The following is a 14,662-nucleotide window of genomic DNA, read 5'->3' on the forward strand; positions in this document are numbered from 1 at the left end:
GGAAAAGAATGTACCATGCTAATGGACATCAGAAGAAAGCAGGAGTGGCAATCCTTATATCAGATCAATTAGATTTTAAGCCAAAGACTATAATAAGAGATGAGGAAGGACACTATATCTTACTCAAAGGGTCTGCCCAACAAGAAGATCTAACAATTTCAAATATCTATGCCCCCAACGTGGGAGCACCCAACTATATAAGCCAATTAATAACAAAATCAAAGGAACACATCAACAATAATACAATAATAGTAGGGGACTTTAACACTCCCCTCACTGAAATGGACAGGTCATCCAAGCAAAAGATCAGCAAGGAAATAAAGGCCTTAAATGACACAGTGGACCAGATGGACATCACAGATATATTCAGAACATTTCATCCCAAAGCAACAGAATACACATTCTTCTCTAGTGCACATGGAACATTCTCCAGAATAGATCAATCCTCGGTCCTAAATCAGGACTCAACCGGTATCAAAAGATTGGGATCATTCCCTGCATATTTTCAGACCACAATGCTCTAAAGCTAGAACTCAACCACAAAAGGAAGTTTGGAAAGAACCCAAATACATGGAGACTAAACAGCATCCTTCTAAAGAATGAATGGGTGAACCGGGAAATTAAAGAAGAATTGAAAAAAATCATGGAAACAAATGATAATGAAAATACAAAGGTTCAAAATCTGTGGGACACAACAAAGGCAGTCCTGAGAGGAAAATATATAGCGGTACAAGCCTTTCTCAAGAAACAAGAGAGGTCTCAGGTACACAACCTAACCCTACACCTAAAGGAGCTGGAGAAAGAACAAGAAAGAAACCCTAAGCCCAGCAGGAGGAGAGAAATTATAAAGATCAGAGCAGAAATCAATGAAATAGAAACCCAAAAAACAATAGAACAAATCAATGAAACTAGGAGCTGGTTCTTTGAAAGAATTAATAAAATTGATAAACCCCTGGCCCGACTTATCAAAAAGAAAAGAGAAAGGACCCAAATAAATAAAATCATGAATGAAAGAGGAGAGATCACAACTAACACCAAAGAAATACAAACTATTATAAGAACATACTATGAGCAACTCTACGCCAATAAATTTGACAATCTGGAAGAAATGGATGCATTCCTAGAAACATATAAACTACCACAACTGAACAAGGAAGAAATAGAAAGCCTGAACAGACCCATAACCAGTAAGGAGATTGAAACAGTCATTAAAAATCTCCAAACAAACAAAAGCCCAGGGCCAGACGGCTTCCTGGGGGAATTCTACCAAACATTTAAAGAAGAACTAATTCCTATTCTCCTGAAACTGTTCCAAAAAGTAGAAATGGAAGGAAAACTTCCAAACTCATTTTATGAGGTCAGCATCACCTTGATCCCCAAACCAGACAAGGATTCCCATAAAAAAAGAGAGCTATAGACCAATATACTTGATGATCACAGATGCAAAAATACTCAACAAAATACTAGCCAATAGGATTCAACAGTACATTAAAAGGATTATTCACCACGACCAAGTGGGATTTATTCTAGGGCTGCAAGGTTGGTTCAACATCCGCAAATCAGTGAATATGATACAACACATCGATAAAAGAAAGAACAAGAACCATATGATACTCTCAATAGATGCTGAAAATGCATTTGGCAAAGTACAGCATCCCTTCCTGATCAAAACTCTTCAAAGTGTAGGGATAGAGGGCACATACCTCAATATCATCAAAGCCATCTGTGAAAAACCCACCGCAAATATCATTCTCAATGGAGGAAAACTGAAAGCTTTTCTGCTAAGGTCAGGAACACGGCAGGGATGTCCATTATCACCACTGCTATTCAACATAGTACTAGAGGTCCTAGCCTCAGCCATCAGACAACAAAAGGAAATTAAAGGCATCCAAATCGGCAAGGAAGAAGTCATATTATCACTCTTCGCAGATGATAAGATACTATATGTGGAAATCCCTAAAGACTCCACTCCAAAACTGCTAGAACTTGTACAGGTATTCAGTAAAGTGTCAGGATATAAAATCAATGCACAGAAATCAGTTGCATTTCTCTACACCAACAACAAGACAGAAGAAAGAGAAATTAAGGAGTCAATCCCATTTACAATTGCACGCAAAACCATAAGATACCTAGGAATAAACCTAACCAAAGAGGCACAGAATGTATGGTCAGAAAACTATAAAGTACTCATGAAAGAAATTGAGGAAGACACAGAGAAATGGAAAAATGTTCCATGCTCCTGGATTGGAATTATAAATATTGTGAAAATGCTACCTAAAGCAATCTACACATTTAATTCAATTCCTATCACAGTACCATCCATCTTTTTCAAAGAAATGGAACAAATAATTCTAAAATTTATATGGACCCAGAAAAGACCTCGAATAGCCAAAGGGATATTGAAAAAGAAAGCCAAAGTTGGTGGCATCACAATTCCGGATTTCAAGCTGTATTACAAAGCTGTCATCATCAAGACAGCATGGTACTGGCACAAAAACAGACACATAGATCAATGGAACAGAATAGAGAGCCCAGAAATAGACCCCCAACTCTATGGTCAACTAATCTCTGACAAAGCAGGAAAGAATGTCCAATGGAAAAAAGACAGCCTCTTCAATAAATGGTGTTGGGAAAATTGGACAGCCACATGCAGAAAAATGAAATTGGACCATTTCCTTACACCACACACGAAAATAGATTCAAAATGGATGAAGGACCTCAATGTGCAAAAGGAATCCATCAAAATCCTTGAGGAGAACACAGGCAGCAACCTCTTCGACCTCAGACACAGCAACTTCTTCCTAGGAACAATGCCAAAGGCAAGGGAAGCAAGGGCAAAAATGAACTTTTGGGATTTATCAAGATCAAAAGCTTTTGCACAGCAAAGGAAACAGTTAACAAAATCAAAAGACAACTGACAGAATGGGAGAAGATATTTGCAAACGACATATCAGATAAAGGACTAGTGTCCAGAATCTATAAGAACTTAGCAAACTCAACACCCAAAGAACAAATAATCCAATCAAGAAATGGGCAGAGGACATGAACAGACATTTCTGCAAAGAAGACATCCAGAGGGCCAACAGACACATGAAAAAGTGCTCCATATCACTCGGCATCAGGGAAATAGAAATCAAAACCACAATGAGAGATCACCTCACACCAGTCAGAATGGCTAAAATAAACAAGTCAGGAAATGATAGATGCTGGCGAGGATGCGGAGAAAAGGGAACCCTCCTACACTGTTGGTGGGAATGCAAGCTGGTGCAGCCACTCTAGAAAACAGCATGGAGGTTCCTCAAAATGTTGAAAATAGAACTGCCCTATGACCCAGCAATTGCACTATTGGGTATTTACCCTAAAGATACAGACGTTGTGATCCAAAGGGGCACGTGCACCCGAATGTTATAGCAGCATGTCCACAATAGCCAAACTATGGAAAGAACCTAGATGTCCATTAACAGATAAATGGATCGAGAAGATGTGGTATATATACACAATGGAATACTAGGCAGCCATCAAAAGAAATGAAATCTTGCCATTTGTGACATGGATGGATCTAGAGCGTATCATGCTTAGTGAAATAAGTCAAGCAGAGAAAGACAACTATCATATGATCTCCCTGATATGAGGAAGTGGTGATGCAACATGGGGGTTTAAGTGGGTAGAAGAAGAATAAATGAAACAAGATGGAATTGCAAGGGAGACAAACCATAAGTGATTCTTAATCTCACATACAAAATGAAGGTTGCTGGGGGGAAGGGGTAGGGAGAAGGGGGTAGGATTATGGACATTGGGGAGGGTATGTGCTTTGGTGAGTGCTGTGAAGTGTGTAAACCTGGTGATTCACAGACCTGTACCACTGGGTATAAAAACATATGTTTATAAAAAATAAAAAATTAATAAAAAAAAAGAAAAGAAACAATGATTCACATTTATTTATAATTCTAATGGCTGCACTCTGAGACCAAGTGTACTTGATAAATCCAGGAAGCTGCGATAAGCAAACTGAACTTCACCATTTATCCACCCATTAGCTAGGGTTATGGTTCTGAGTTCCGTGTGATCATTCACCGATCCTTCATGATGCGGAAACAGACAGCGTGACAATCCATCTGTCCAACTGCCCACCACTGTATGATGACATCAAAGTGCAGTTTTTCTCTTCTTCCGTGAGTCATCCAGAACCAACCTATGCCAGTATTCTTTTCTGGCCTTTTGAATGATTCTGATTTAGGCTTTCCTTTACTACAATTCCTGGCAAGGAACAGGATAGGACATGTCAACCCCTCGCCAGAGAGGGGGAGAAAAACAAGGCCGGTGTATATCAAAATTTTTAAAAAGAACATAAGAGATTTTTGCTCATTTTGTAAAAAAGATTTTATTTGACAGAGATCACAAGTAGACGGAGTGGGGGAAGCAGGCACCCCGCTGAGCAGAGAGCCCTATGTGGGGCTCAATCCCAGGACCCTGGGATCATGACCTGAGCTGAAGGCAGAGGCTTAACTCACTGAGCCACCCAGGCGCCCCTTGCTCATTTTTTCTAAATTCTATACAACTTGCATATATTTTCAAATAAGGAAAAAACAAAGGTATGTTTACTGCAGAGTGGTGATCACACTTTTGTTTTGTATGTTTAAAACACAGTGCTCCCCATAGTTTATAAAGTACTTTAAAATGAGGGAGAGCTGACCATCCTTTGAGCCGATACATAATTCATGTTAAATAGTATTTTTTTAAATTTTATTGGACAGACAGAGATCACAAGTGGGCAGAGAGGCAGGCAGAGGCGGGGGGGAAGCAGGCTCCCTGCTGAGCAGAGAGCCAGATATGGGGCTCCATCCCAGGACCCTGAGATCATGACCCGAGCTGAAGGCAGAGGCTTTAACCCACTGAGCCACCCAGGTGCCCCTTAAATAGTATTTTTAATCTAACATTTACCTTATGAAAAATGAGAATGTTTGCCATTGTCATTGCTCTGAACATGAGTGTGTAACTTCTGCTGAGAAGTCACAAAGTGTACAAGTGTTACTCTTTACATGAATTTCTAAGCCTCAGTGGTTTTGTTTTCCTATTGAAATCATCAAGCAGAACTGCCAACAACTAACAGTGTTGATCAAGTTAAAGTTTGTGCCCTCCTTCACCCCCTGCTCGCTCCCCATTATGGGAAAATCTGTTCAGTAGTGAAATGTTAGGTGTGTGGAAGCAATTGACCTTGGTGGTTCCCATATCAGATGGCTCCCCTTTGATCCCTGAAGCCGGTCTGAACACTTGCTCAGTCAGTGGTCCAAAGCAGGAGCTCCACTACAAGAAGTACTGGCCTGGGCAGTGTTGCTTAATTTTGTGATTTTCAAGGGCCATGAGATGAAAACTCTCTCATGTGTGGGTATTCTTATCATTAATACTGACAGTCAATTATCAGTGCAGCTGCTGTTTGTAGAAATGGATGAGGTCTTTGGACATAAAGTGGCATCAGTCTCTGGTCAGCACGATGTAAACTAGGTTGGAGGACTATTGTCTAATTTATATAGAAAAAAACACATTTCCTTAAATTTTGATAGGAATGGCAAGAAAAAGCCGTTTCTTAAAGTCTCCTTTGTGTCGTGAGCAGAGGGTTATAGAGGTTAAGTGCTGTGTGTCTAACGGCTCTAATTGTTCAACATATATAGAAAGGAGGGAAAAGGAGGAATTTTAATCCCTTTGGAATTAGTTTTTAGTATCATTTTTACGATGAAAATTAACTTTTTTTTTTTAATTTTAGGACCTACCCAAGTATTACGACCAGTGTCCATTTTTTTTCTGGTTCCATACATCATTTTTACAAAATAAAAGGTATGGCTCTGATATAATCCAATAGAAATGGCTTAATCTCCAAGATCTGTGTAAGGCAGAATGGCACTCCTGCCCTCAATTTATAGAAACCAAGAAATCCTCAAGTCCCCCATTCTTCATTATGTAAAATATAGGGTTAGCGTTGAGAACCACTGTGGCCTTAACCTCAAAGTCCATGCCATAGGACCGTGTCATAGGAGCTGAGACGTATTCTAATCAGATCTAGGTGTGGTAATAAATCCCTCCCCTTGCAAGTGTAGCAGGAGTCTGCTCAATTACCCCGACTAGGGCAGGTCCACCGTGTGTGTTCATCTTCTGATGACCGACCACCTACCATATTCTAGGCCAGAAAGGAAAGCATCCTCGAGGAAGGCTTTAGCTAGTTTAAAGGTGACTGACACACACCTGGAACTAGGGCAGAAGTTAGAGGACACAGTAAGAATCCGTGAAGACAGCTTAAAAAAAAAAAAATCAATAGTCTCTATTTTAGGAATGACTTTCTAGTGACTAAACTGGGAAATCTTTTTTTTATAAATTATCTGAAGATTATTCCAGGGAAACTTCTTCCCTCTCTGGAAATTCGTTCCTGAGTCTGGAAGTTCTCTAGAATTCTAGTTCTCTAGTACTTGAAGGAGGACTGAGTTAGTGGGAATAGTAGAATTAGCCGCTGAGGACTATGGGTCTTGCTTGTGGGGGACAAGAGCTCTCTTGCAGACTCTGCAGGGAAAAGGGTATCGGGTGTCAGCAATACAAACACAGCTCTGTCAGAGCCACGCCACTTATTTAGGCTTCGGTCTCCATGAGGGAGTTCCTTGGGACGGTGGGCTGCTGCAAGCTGTGGATACCGCGGTTTGCGGCGATGGTGCGACCTTTCTGTGAACTGGCTAAGGGAGGACTCACTATGGTAGAGTGGACAGCTGAGGCAGAAGGAGCATTTTGGGAATTACAAACAGCCTTACTGACTGCCCCAACATTGGCCATCCCAGATGTTACCAAGCCCTTCCACTTGTATGTGCCAACTGAGGCACAGGAGAGGGACTAAGACTAACCCTGGTTGGCCTTCTGTGCTTGAAACATGTTTCTTCTTTCCTAGGCTTTACCTTCCACGGAACCAACTGGATAATCCACATAAAAAAAAAACCTGGCATATCTACCGTGAGAACTTCACAGTAGAGCTGCATTTTGAATAAGTGGGGAGAAGGATCCTGTTCCCCACCATCCCTGCCACACATTTAGGTCTCCTAACCCTCCTTCCTTGCATGTATACTTACAGTACATTTTCATACGCATACGCATTTTTGACACCTAAAGTATATGCATTATAAAACGTTAGTGGTCCTTTTTCTTTCCTGAAGGAGGTATGCCAGAGTTGAGAGAACTACTGTTCCTGGGGACTGCGTGCCAAAGTTAAGAGTTTAAAAGAACTTTCATATCAAAATAACATTTAAAATGACTCCTCACAATTTTGCGTGAGGTTTATTATGTATTTTTGGGTAAGTAGTCCCTGATTTCACATGTGTAATGTCAAATTAGAGAGGTCTTTTCTAAGCTATTTAACAAACCTCCGACTGGCACCAGTACGAGGCTTGAGCCCATAGGACTGTTCCTATAAACAGTCCCCACTGAGCTTGTGATACAAGGTTCAATTACACAGGCAGTCCTTGGAGGACAAGAGAATCTGGATAAACATAAGCAGACATTACAGCAGATTCTTTCTCTTTGTAACATCACCGTGAAGTCAAAGGAAATGTCTGCCTAGAGAAATCTAGATGATTTTAAAGTACAGCCCCTGACACAGACTCTGCTTCCAGCCAACTTCATTTAAATGTAGGGAACTCTGAAGATCATCCTTTAACTATAAACACTGGTTAGTCCAGTGTCCACAGGGAATCCTATTCTCTTCGTTGCTGGATGCTGTTTTATTCGAAATCTCGTTATTTATATGTTTTATTTATATGTCATTATTTATATGTTAATATGTTCCTTATTTATGAACATGCCTGGATGCAGATGCTCTCTTTCCCTCCAAATAGCCCTCAAAGGGTCTCAGCTACCAGTGCAATAGCCCATCTAAAGGCTTTTTAGGAAAAGCTCTGACTATATTACTTGCTATAATTTGTGTACAATAACACATGTTGCTGCTAAACAGTTTGTACTGTTCCCTTGAACATGCATGCAATCATAAGCCAGAGGGGCAGACCAGGTGGCAGGGGGTGGGGGTGTAGATACTTATCTGGCACTAAGGAAGAAAACCCCAATTTTCAAGACTTGCTTTCTGAAAGAAGATTACAGTTAGGGTTTCTTTTCCCTAACCCTCCAAGATGCATCCAAATTCCTGGCCACTGAGTTGCTACACTCTTGTGCTTTTGCTCACATAAAGAGAATTTACAGGCTTGCCTCCTTACAAACTGACATAAATACTTCCTTGAACAACTCGAGAATCTTACATCATGGTACATCAGAATGATACTATTTTTTTTCGAATAGATATGACTACCCTGGAATAGAATTATCCAAAACATAATAGGAAATTTAGCTATTTTAAAAAATAGAACAGTTTCCTGCTACATCAACCCCATCCACACAACCAGGCAGAAGAAGAATGCTGCTGGTGGGCCAATTTGCACAGCTGCAGTATACAGAAAGAGCAGCTGCTCACTGCCCCAACCCTCTGGCTTCTGGCGTGTGGGCTAGAGTTAGCACAGAGCCTCTGCAGAGAACAAAAAGCTTCAGGTAACCAGAGGTTTCACTCGAGGGGGACACTGTGCCAACAAGGACAGACACACACGAGACAGATGTTAGCAGAGTCAGCCTGCTTAAGAACACTGGTTTCTGAGAGAGCCCTTGCTGGGCTTGGAGCAGCACGGTATGATGAGGCTTGCCTAAGTGGGGACAGGAAGGGACCCTCTTACACCAGGTGACCTGGAGTTTTGTGGTGGTGGTTAGTGCATTCATATGGCATAAAATTACTTGGCTTGTTTCATTGCTTTGTAAAGTCACCCCCTACATACAATCCTGAAAATCCACGGACTGCCAGTACCAAATGTAAAAGGCTCCAACCCAATAAGAAACATGGCAGTTAGCAATCCTGAGATAAATGTAAACAAGAGCATCAGCCCCAACATCACACACTGTGGAGGACAAGCCCACGGTTCTGTCCAGTTCCATCCAAAAGAGGACCTTGCCCATGAGCACTGTCCTTCAGGCACCAGTAGGGAACAAGGGCTTCTCTTGGCTTTGGCACTCTGCTCCCGGGAAGGGTTTCTGGTCAGTGGAGGCAGTGAGTGAGTGAGTGGGCCAAAGTGCATCAGCAGGCGAAAGAAGGTCCAAAGAAATAATCTGCAATCCTACCCAGGCCAGGACCCAGAGATGGAAGAGCAGGCCTGCTGGCGGTCATGGGCCTTCACAAAGCACAGCAGCAGGGCCCCCTCCCCTCAGCACCTCCCTCAACCTAAGGCCCAGCAGAGGCGGAGTTCTTTGGGAGAGAAGGGGAGCTGGCACAGGTGAGGGGCGTGCTGCTCTCACCACACCTGACAATGTGTCAGGGGTCAAGATGATCCCACCTAGGAAGTGAATGGCACTATTTTAACAGTACATCTTGGGAAAATCCAAGAGGCTTACTCCTAACTTAAATCGTGAACATGGAAGCCACACCAGTTTGCGGATATGTTCTCCTCTACAAAATCTACATAGTTCAGTTGTCAAGCACCACAAAAAAACTGAACTTCAGCCACTTAGCACAGTGCATGTACTAAGGTTCTAAAAGCCTACATCTAGAGTAAGGAATCACTCATAGTCATCTTCATGAAACATGGTTACCTCAGAGTTTTTCTGGTGATATCTGAGAATTAAACATGGAACCAAATGACGCCTTCTAACATGTAACCATCCAAGCTGCACGGACACATACAGGTTTACGAAAAGTCCTGAAAGAACTATATTTAGCCTTTCAGATCCTGTACAGCGTCGGCGGCTCACCCTAAATGTCCCACCAAGGACAAGAGCAGCAACTGAATTCAATTTCAGTACGATTATGGGCAGAAATTAATAGGATAAAATGGAGACCCTTTTCACAAAATTTAAGATTTAGAGTATAAGGGAAGACCAAAAAAACAGAACTCCTATGAAACCAAAATAATTCCCCATTGGTCTTGTACTCCATGAAACCCTGAGATGAACTGTCATGATCACGTGCCTAGACTTGGATTTCGTTTTGCCAGGACACTTCAGTACGCTTCGAACTGGCTCATCAGCTTCCTGCTGTATTCGTAGGCCAGAAAGAGCGCCCTATTGGCAGGGAACCCTCGGATCATTGTGGGTTTCAGTCCAGAATATAAGGCTGTTATTCCTAGAAGACAAAAAGTGATCAAAGACTGAGATGCCCCTTCTCAGAGAGACCCTGTGAAGCCTCAGAGCCCAGGGCTGGACACCGACAGATCCAGACAACACACTGAATGCCGACAAGGGACGGAAGGGCTTCTGTCCAGGTGTCCCTGGACGAACGGGAAGGATGGAGGCTCACGGCAACGAGGACAGGCATCCAGTGTTCCAGCAAATCTTGGTGACGCTCAGGTACCACATACGAATCCCGGGCTCGCTCCTGGTACGAGGCCTCACCTGGGCAGAGAGAAGCAGCCCCAGAACACAGGAGGGCAGCAGCCTCACAGATTCAGTCGGGAGGACAAGGACCGCAAGACACTGGGCCAAAAGCACAGTCCTGTGTCCACAGCTGGCATTGCCCAGACTGTTATGAAGATCCAAGTGGATGAGGGAGGTGTAAGGGCTCTGCGCAACTATGAGGCTTTATGCAACTCTGGAGTATGAACTGAACCGTTTCCACACCCTGTGACTGCTCTCTCGCAAAATCAAGCCCGAGAAGTTCACATCCCGAGGTGGAAGATGTAGAGCGGATGCTGAAAGGACAGGTCTCTGCTCACCAGAGGCACGATCCGGGCATTATACAAACATCTCCTAGAAAATCTTGATACTCCTACGTTAACTCTCAAAATTCAGAGCCAATCACCTTCAGGAAGTCTGAGCATTAGGGACTTTCAGCAAGTTCTTTTAAATCCTTTAGTGGTTCTGTTAGAGATGGTTTTCTAATACTATCTATACTCTATAGTACAAGGGGTGCTGACTTCCAAGCATTTGTCCCCTTGGAACAATCTGGTGTTTTAAAGTTCCCTCCGGGCTATTTAGAACAAAGAATCCTGGCCCAGAAGCGAGGAACAAGGACAGCAAACATTCTTGAGAATGGAAGCAAGCTAAGGCAGGGGCACTAGATAAAGGACAGGGGGCAGGGGAAGAGAACAACCACACACACGTGATTGACCTCCACGAGGGTTACAGCGAAATAAATACCTGGTCTAGACATACCCACTCCATTTCTGCAATGAGCAGACTCACCTTTATTTTTCACAATGCTTATAAAGGTTCTGATAAATCCTGCCTGTTTTCCAGACAGGGAAAGAACTTGAATTTTGGATTTGACACAATCCACTGGGTAAACAGCAAGCCAGAGGCAGATCCCACCAACTCCACCGCTTAACATCAAAGGGACAGGGCCTGGAGGAGGAAAACAGCCAACAGCATTTTTGTCTCAGGGACAACATTTCCAGAGGTCAAGGTTTTAGTGGGTGCAGGTAGATACAAATAAAAATGCTGATACTTGGGGCACCCGTGGCTCAGTCAGTAAGGCATCTGCCTTCAGCTCAGGTCATGATCTCAGGGATTAAGCCCCTTTGGGCTCCCTGCACAGGGGACAGAATGTCCCATGTGGCACTCTGGGTCTGCCCCTCATCACAGGACCATATCAGTGCTGGTCACTGTGGCGCTGTGTCCCACCTGACCTGCCCTCCGTGGGACTGGCCCACACAGAACCAGCAGGCCCCAACAATATGGCAACCCACCCCCCACCCCATGGGAATGAGAACAGTGGCCACTGAAACACAGGTCACATTTTTTCCAACCCTCTCAGTCTGCAGTATTTCATTATGTTAATGCCCCACAGCCCTGATTCTTCCTTTACCACGAAAGCCAAAGTTGTCTTATTAAACATGATAGTTAAGCCTGGGAGCTTGCCTAACCCCAGAATAAGACCAAAACACTGAAGTGATGTGTTTGAGAAGAAACAAGTAATCATTCATGCAAGCCAAACATTGACATGATTGCGTCAAGCAGCTACACAGGACAAGCTAGAAAGAATACTTTTCAGTCCTCTGGAAACACACTCAAGATTTGTTACCAAGTTTTATGCTTATTGCAACAACTTTACAGGTATTTACCCCTTTATTGAAGAGTCCCCAGAGGAAAGTAATTTCTATCTTCTCCCCTAAAATGTTACTCCAGTAAAGAAGTCTGGGATGCACAGCTTCATCCTCGTGGCAAGGACATGAGTGCACCCAGAGGAAGGTGCCAAGGTCCTTTCCAAGCCTCCAGAAACCTCCGTGCCTAGCAGACCCCCACAGCCTCTGCAATAAGCAGGCCACAGCCAGGCCCAGCCCAGCCAAATGCTTACCTAGCTCATCCTTCGATCTCCCTGATGCAAAAAACAACCTGCTCAGCTCTTAGCCGCCAAAGAAGAGGAAATAGCCAGGCACCTCTCGGGTAAGGTGCTGGAGAGGCTTTGGTAGAAGCCCAAGGGGCCGTCCTTCCTGAGGACGCTCTTCATCACAGACCAGACTGTGCTGCAGGGAGACAGGGAGCTGTGCTTAGGGCCAGTGTAATGGGGGGACTGGGGTGCGAGCCTGGCATTCCCACCCCAGTGGCAGGCCTGGCTGAACCCTGGGCAGGCAGGTAATGGCTGATTCTAGAAACTCAGGGGCCCAAATTCTGAAAATGAGGCTTCTGCAGGGAGGAAATCTCAGAGAAGCACAGATCCTATTATTTTAGGAAAACTGTTCTCACCTGAACTGTCCAACAGCTAGGAAATATCATTAAAGTGTGTATTCATAGAAACCTGTGTGTGGCCACTATGCCTCCGGCCAAGACTTCAGCAGACTACGCCAGAACCCCGTCTCAAATGGAGCCATGTTCACATTTCCCAAGTGTACCACTCAGGAAAGGAAGCCCTGAGAACACTCCTGGAGAAGGAGTACACTGGACTTCTGGAAAATCAGAAAGACCTCCTCTGAGTGTGGACAGAACAAAGGACCTAGACCAGTGCCAACGTGGCAAGGCAAGTTTCTAGAGCTGCTTTTTGCTAGTTGCAAGGCTCACCATCGCAGGCAAGGTCTATTTTATGGTACACAAGAAACAAGGGAAAAGAAGTAGGTGCTACCAAGCCAACACTCCTGCCCGATGACTGTTCTCCCCACAGGTGGTCAGTGGAGGTGGTCTTCAGGAATATGACCCACAGCTTCCCCCTGTATAAAGGATTCCAGGAGCGGATCAGGACGCTCAGAACACATACAAATAAAATCCAACCCCCATTTGACAGGCGGAGAAAGAAAAGTCAGGGAAAGCCAGACAAGCTCTGATTTTTATATTGCTTGCATCCTCTTGCCCTCAATAAACAAATCTATTTTTTAGTTCATTGAAAAAAAAATGCATTCATACATTCTGGATATTATCCAAGATGTAAAAGAGCCAATACCCACTTTTGTCCAACAATGAATAAGAGAAATTACAATAAGGAGCTGTACACTCTCAGTAAGAATAAAATGCCCTCGTATTCGCTCACTCCTCTACCTCCTTCTGTGCCTACCCTCCTCTACCTTTCTTTCGAACGGGTGGGTATAGAAGGAATCTGTTCAATGCTTACGGTCTTTTCGCTTTGTGTTAGTGCAGTGAAGGACTAAGGGAGTAGATGTTACTTGAAGGCATGACAATGGAAATTCTTAGAAACTGTACAGGGCAAGAGGCACTGAGGATTTAGTTTTAGAAAGTAAGTAGGCAGGAACTTCTATTTCAGGCTGATCAGAGCCCTGGAGCAGCAGTAATGCAGGATCCTTTCTGTCTAGACCCCTCTTCCTGACGGTGTGCACCATGGAAGGCCTTATCTGTCAGGAAAACAGCAGCAGAAACCACATCTTTGGTGTGTATTAGGAAACCCCTTGCTCTTCACAGTGCTCTCAGCATGTGACCTCGCTTAGACCAGTGAAGAATCAAACCACCCGGTAATCAAAAGCATTTCAGAAGGCTTCATCAGGCATCACTCATTATCTAGGTCCTTCCTACAACTCAGCTCGCATTCTATAATGGGAATGTAACACAGTGATCCAACTCAACGGGACTGGCCTGCCTTCTGAACCAAGTCTTAACCCCAAGGTACCATATACCCTGTGTAGGCCAGGAGTATATAGCCACACCTAAAATATTGTCAACCGATACTTACCTTTGTGCAAGGTGTCCATTCGCTTAAGTTTTTGGAGCCAACAATTACTTTCCTTAAAACTACCCAAGGAAGGGGTGCCTGGGTGGCTCAGTGGGTTAAAGCATCTGCCTTCGGCTCAGGTCATGATCCCAGGGTCCTGGGATTGAGCCCCACGTCTGCTTCCCTCTCTGTCTCTGTCTGCCTTTCTGCCTACTTATACTGTCTGTCAAATAAACAAATAAAATCTTAAAAAAAAAAAAGCACCTTGGGAAACCAACTGAAGGTTGCTTTAGGAGAGGGGGGTGGGGTGGGGTAATTGGTGACGGGCATTAAGAAGGATGCTTGATGTAACTAGCACTGAGTGTTGTATTTAAGTGACGGATCACTAAATCCTACCCTGGAACTAATAATACTTTATATGTTAACTAAATTGAATATAAATTAAAAATTTAAATGAAAAAAAAAAAAACCTTAAACTACTCCTAGGGGACATGAGAACAATTTTCTGGGTTCTGT

General features: G+C 43.5%; 2 protein-coding genes and 2 pseudogenes across 8 annotated transcripts in view; 1 reads left to right on the top strand and 3 right to left on the bottom strand.

Moving 5' to 3' along the window:
• LOC309848619 (small ribosomal subunit protein mS31-like) overlaps window positions 1–7,159 on the top strand; it is a 53,601-nt gene extending 46,442 nt beyond the window's left edge. For 2 of the 5 annotated variants that reach the window (XM_082700510.1, XM_082700514.1), the window contains 3 exons: window positions 4,076–4,172; window positions 5,762–5,832; window positions 6,926–7,159. In XM_082700510.1, coding sequence (XP_082556636.1) covers window positions 4,076–4,172; window positions 5,762–5,832; window positions 6,926–7,022 — 265 coding nt within the window. In that variant the 3' untranslated portion in view covers window positions 7,023–7,159. The remainder of the gene's footprint in view (window positions 1–4,075; window positions 4,173–5,761; window positions 5,833–6,925) is intronic. The other 3 variants (XM_082700511.1, XM_082700512.1, XM_082700515.1) reach the window with 3 other exon arrangements.
• LOC309848615 (mitochondrial ornithine transporter 1-like) overlaps window positions 1–14,662 on the bottom strand; it is a 308,432-nt pseudogene that overhangs the window by 104,184 nt on the left and 189,586 nt on the right. The gene's annotated exons all lie outside the window — the stretch shown is intronic.
• Window positions 7,302–14,662, bottom strand: part of LOC309848625 (mitochondrial ornithine transporter 1-like) — a 192,953-nt gene continuing 185,592 nt past the window's right edge. Inside the window, exon 6 of the mRNA XM_082700520.1 lies at window positions 7,302–8,510. The gene's annotated coding sequence lies outside the window, so the exon portion shown is untranslated. The remainder of the gene's footprint in view (window positions 8,511–14,662) is intronic.
• LOC309848617 (mitochondrial ornithine transporter 1-like) overlaps window positions 9,746–14,662 on the bottom strand; it is a 194,553-nt pseudogene continuing 189,636 nt past the window's right edge. The window contains exons 5-7 of the transcript XR_014316578.1: window positions 12,350–12,518; window positions 11,239–11,397; window positions 9,746–10,180 (exon numbers count right to left, since the gene is read on the bottom strand). The product of XR_014316578.1 is annotated as a mitochondrial ornithine transporter 1-like (transcript). The remainder of the gene's footprint in view (window positions 10,181–11,238; window positions 11,398–12,349; window positions 12,519–14,662) is intronic.

Source organism: Mustela nivalis (genome assembly GCF_964662115.1).
Source record: "Mustela nivalis genome assembly, chromosome: 15".
Taxonomy (NCBI): domain Eukaryota; kingdom Metazoa; phylum Chordata; class Mammalia; order Carnivora; family Mustelidae; genus Mustela; species Mustela nivalis.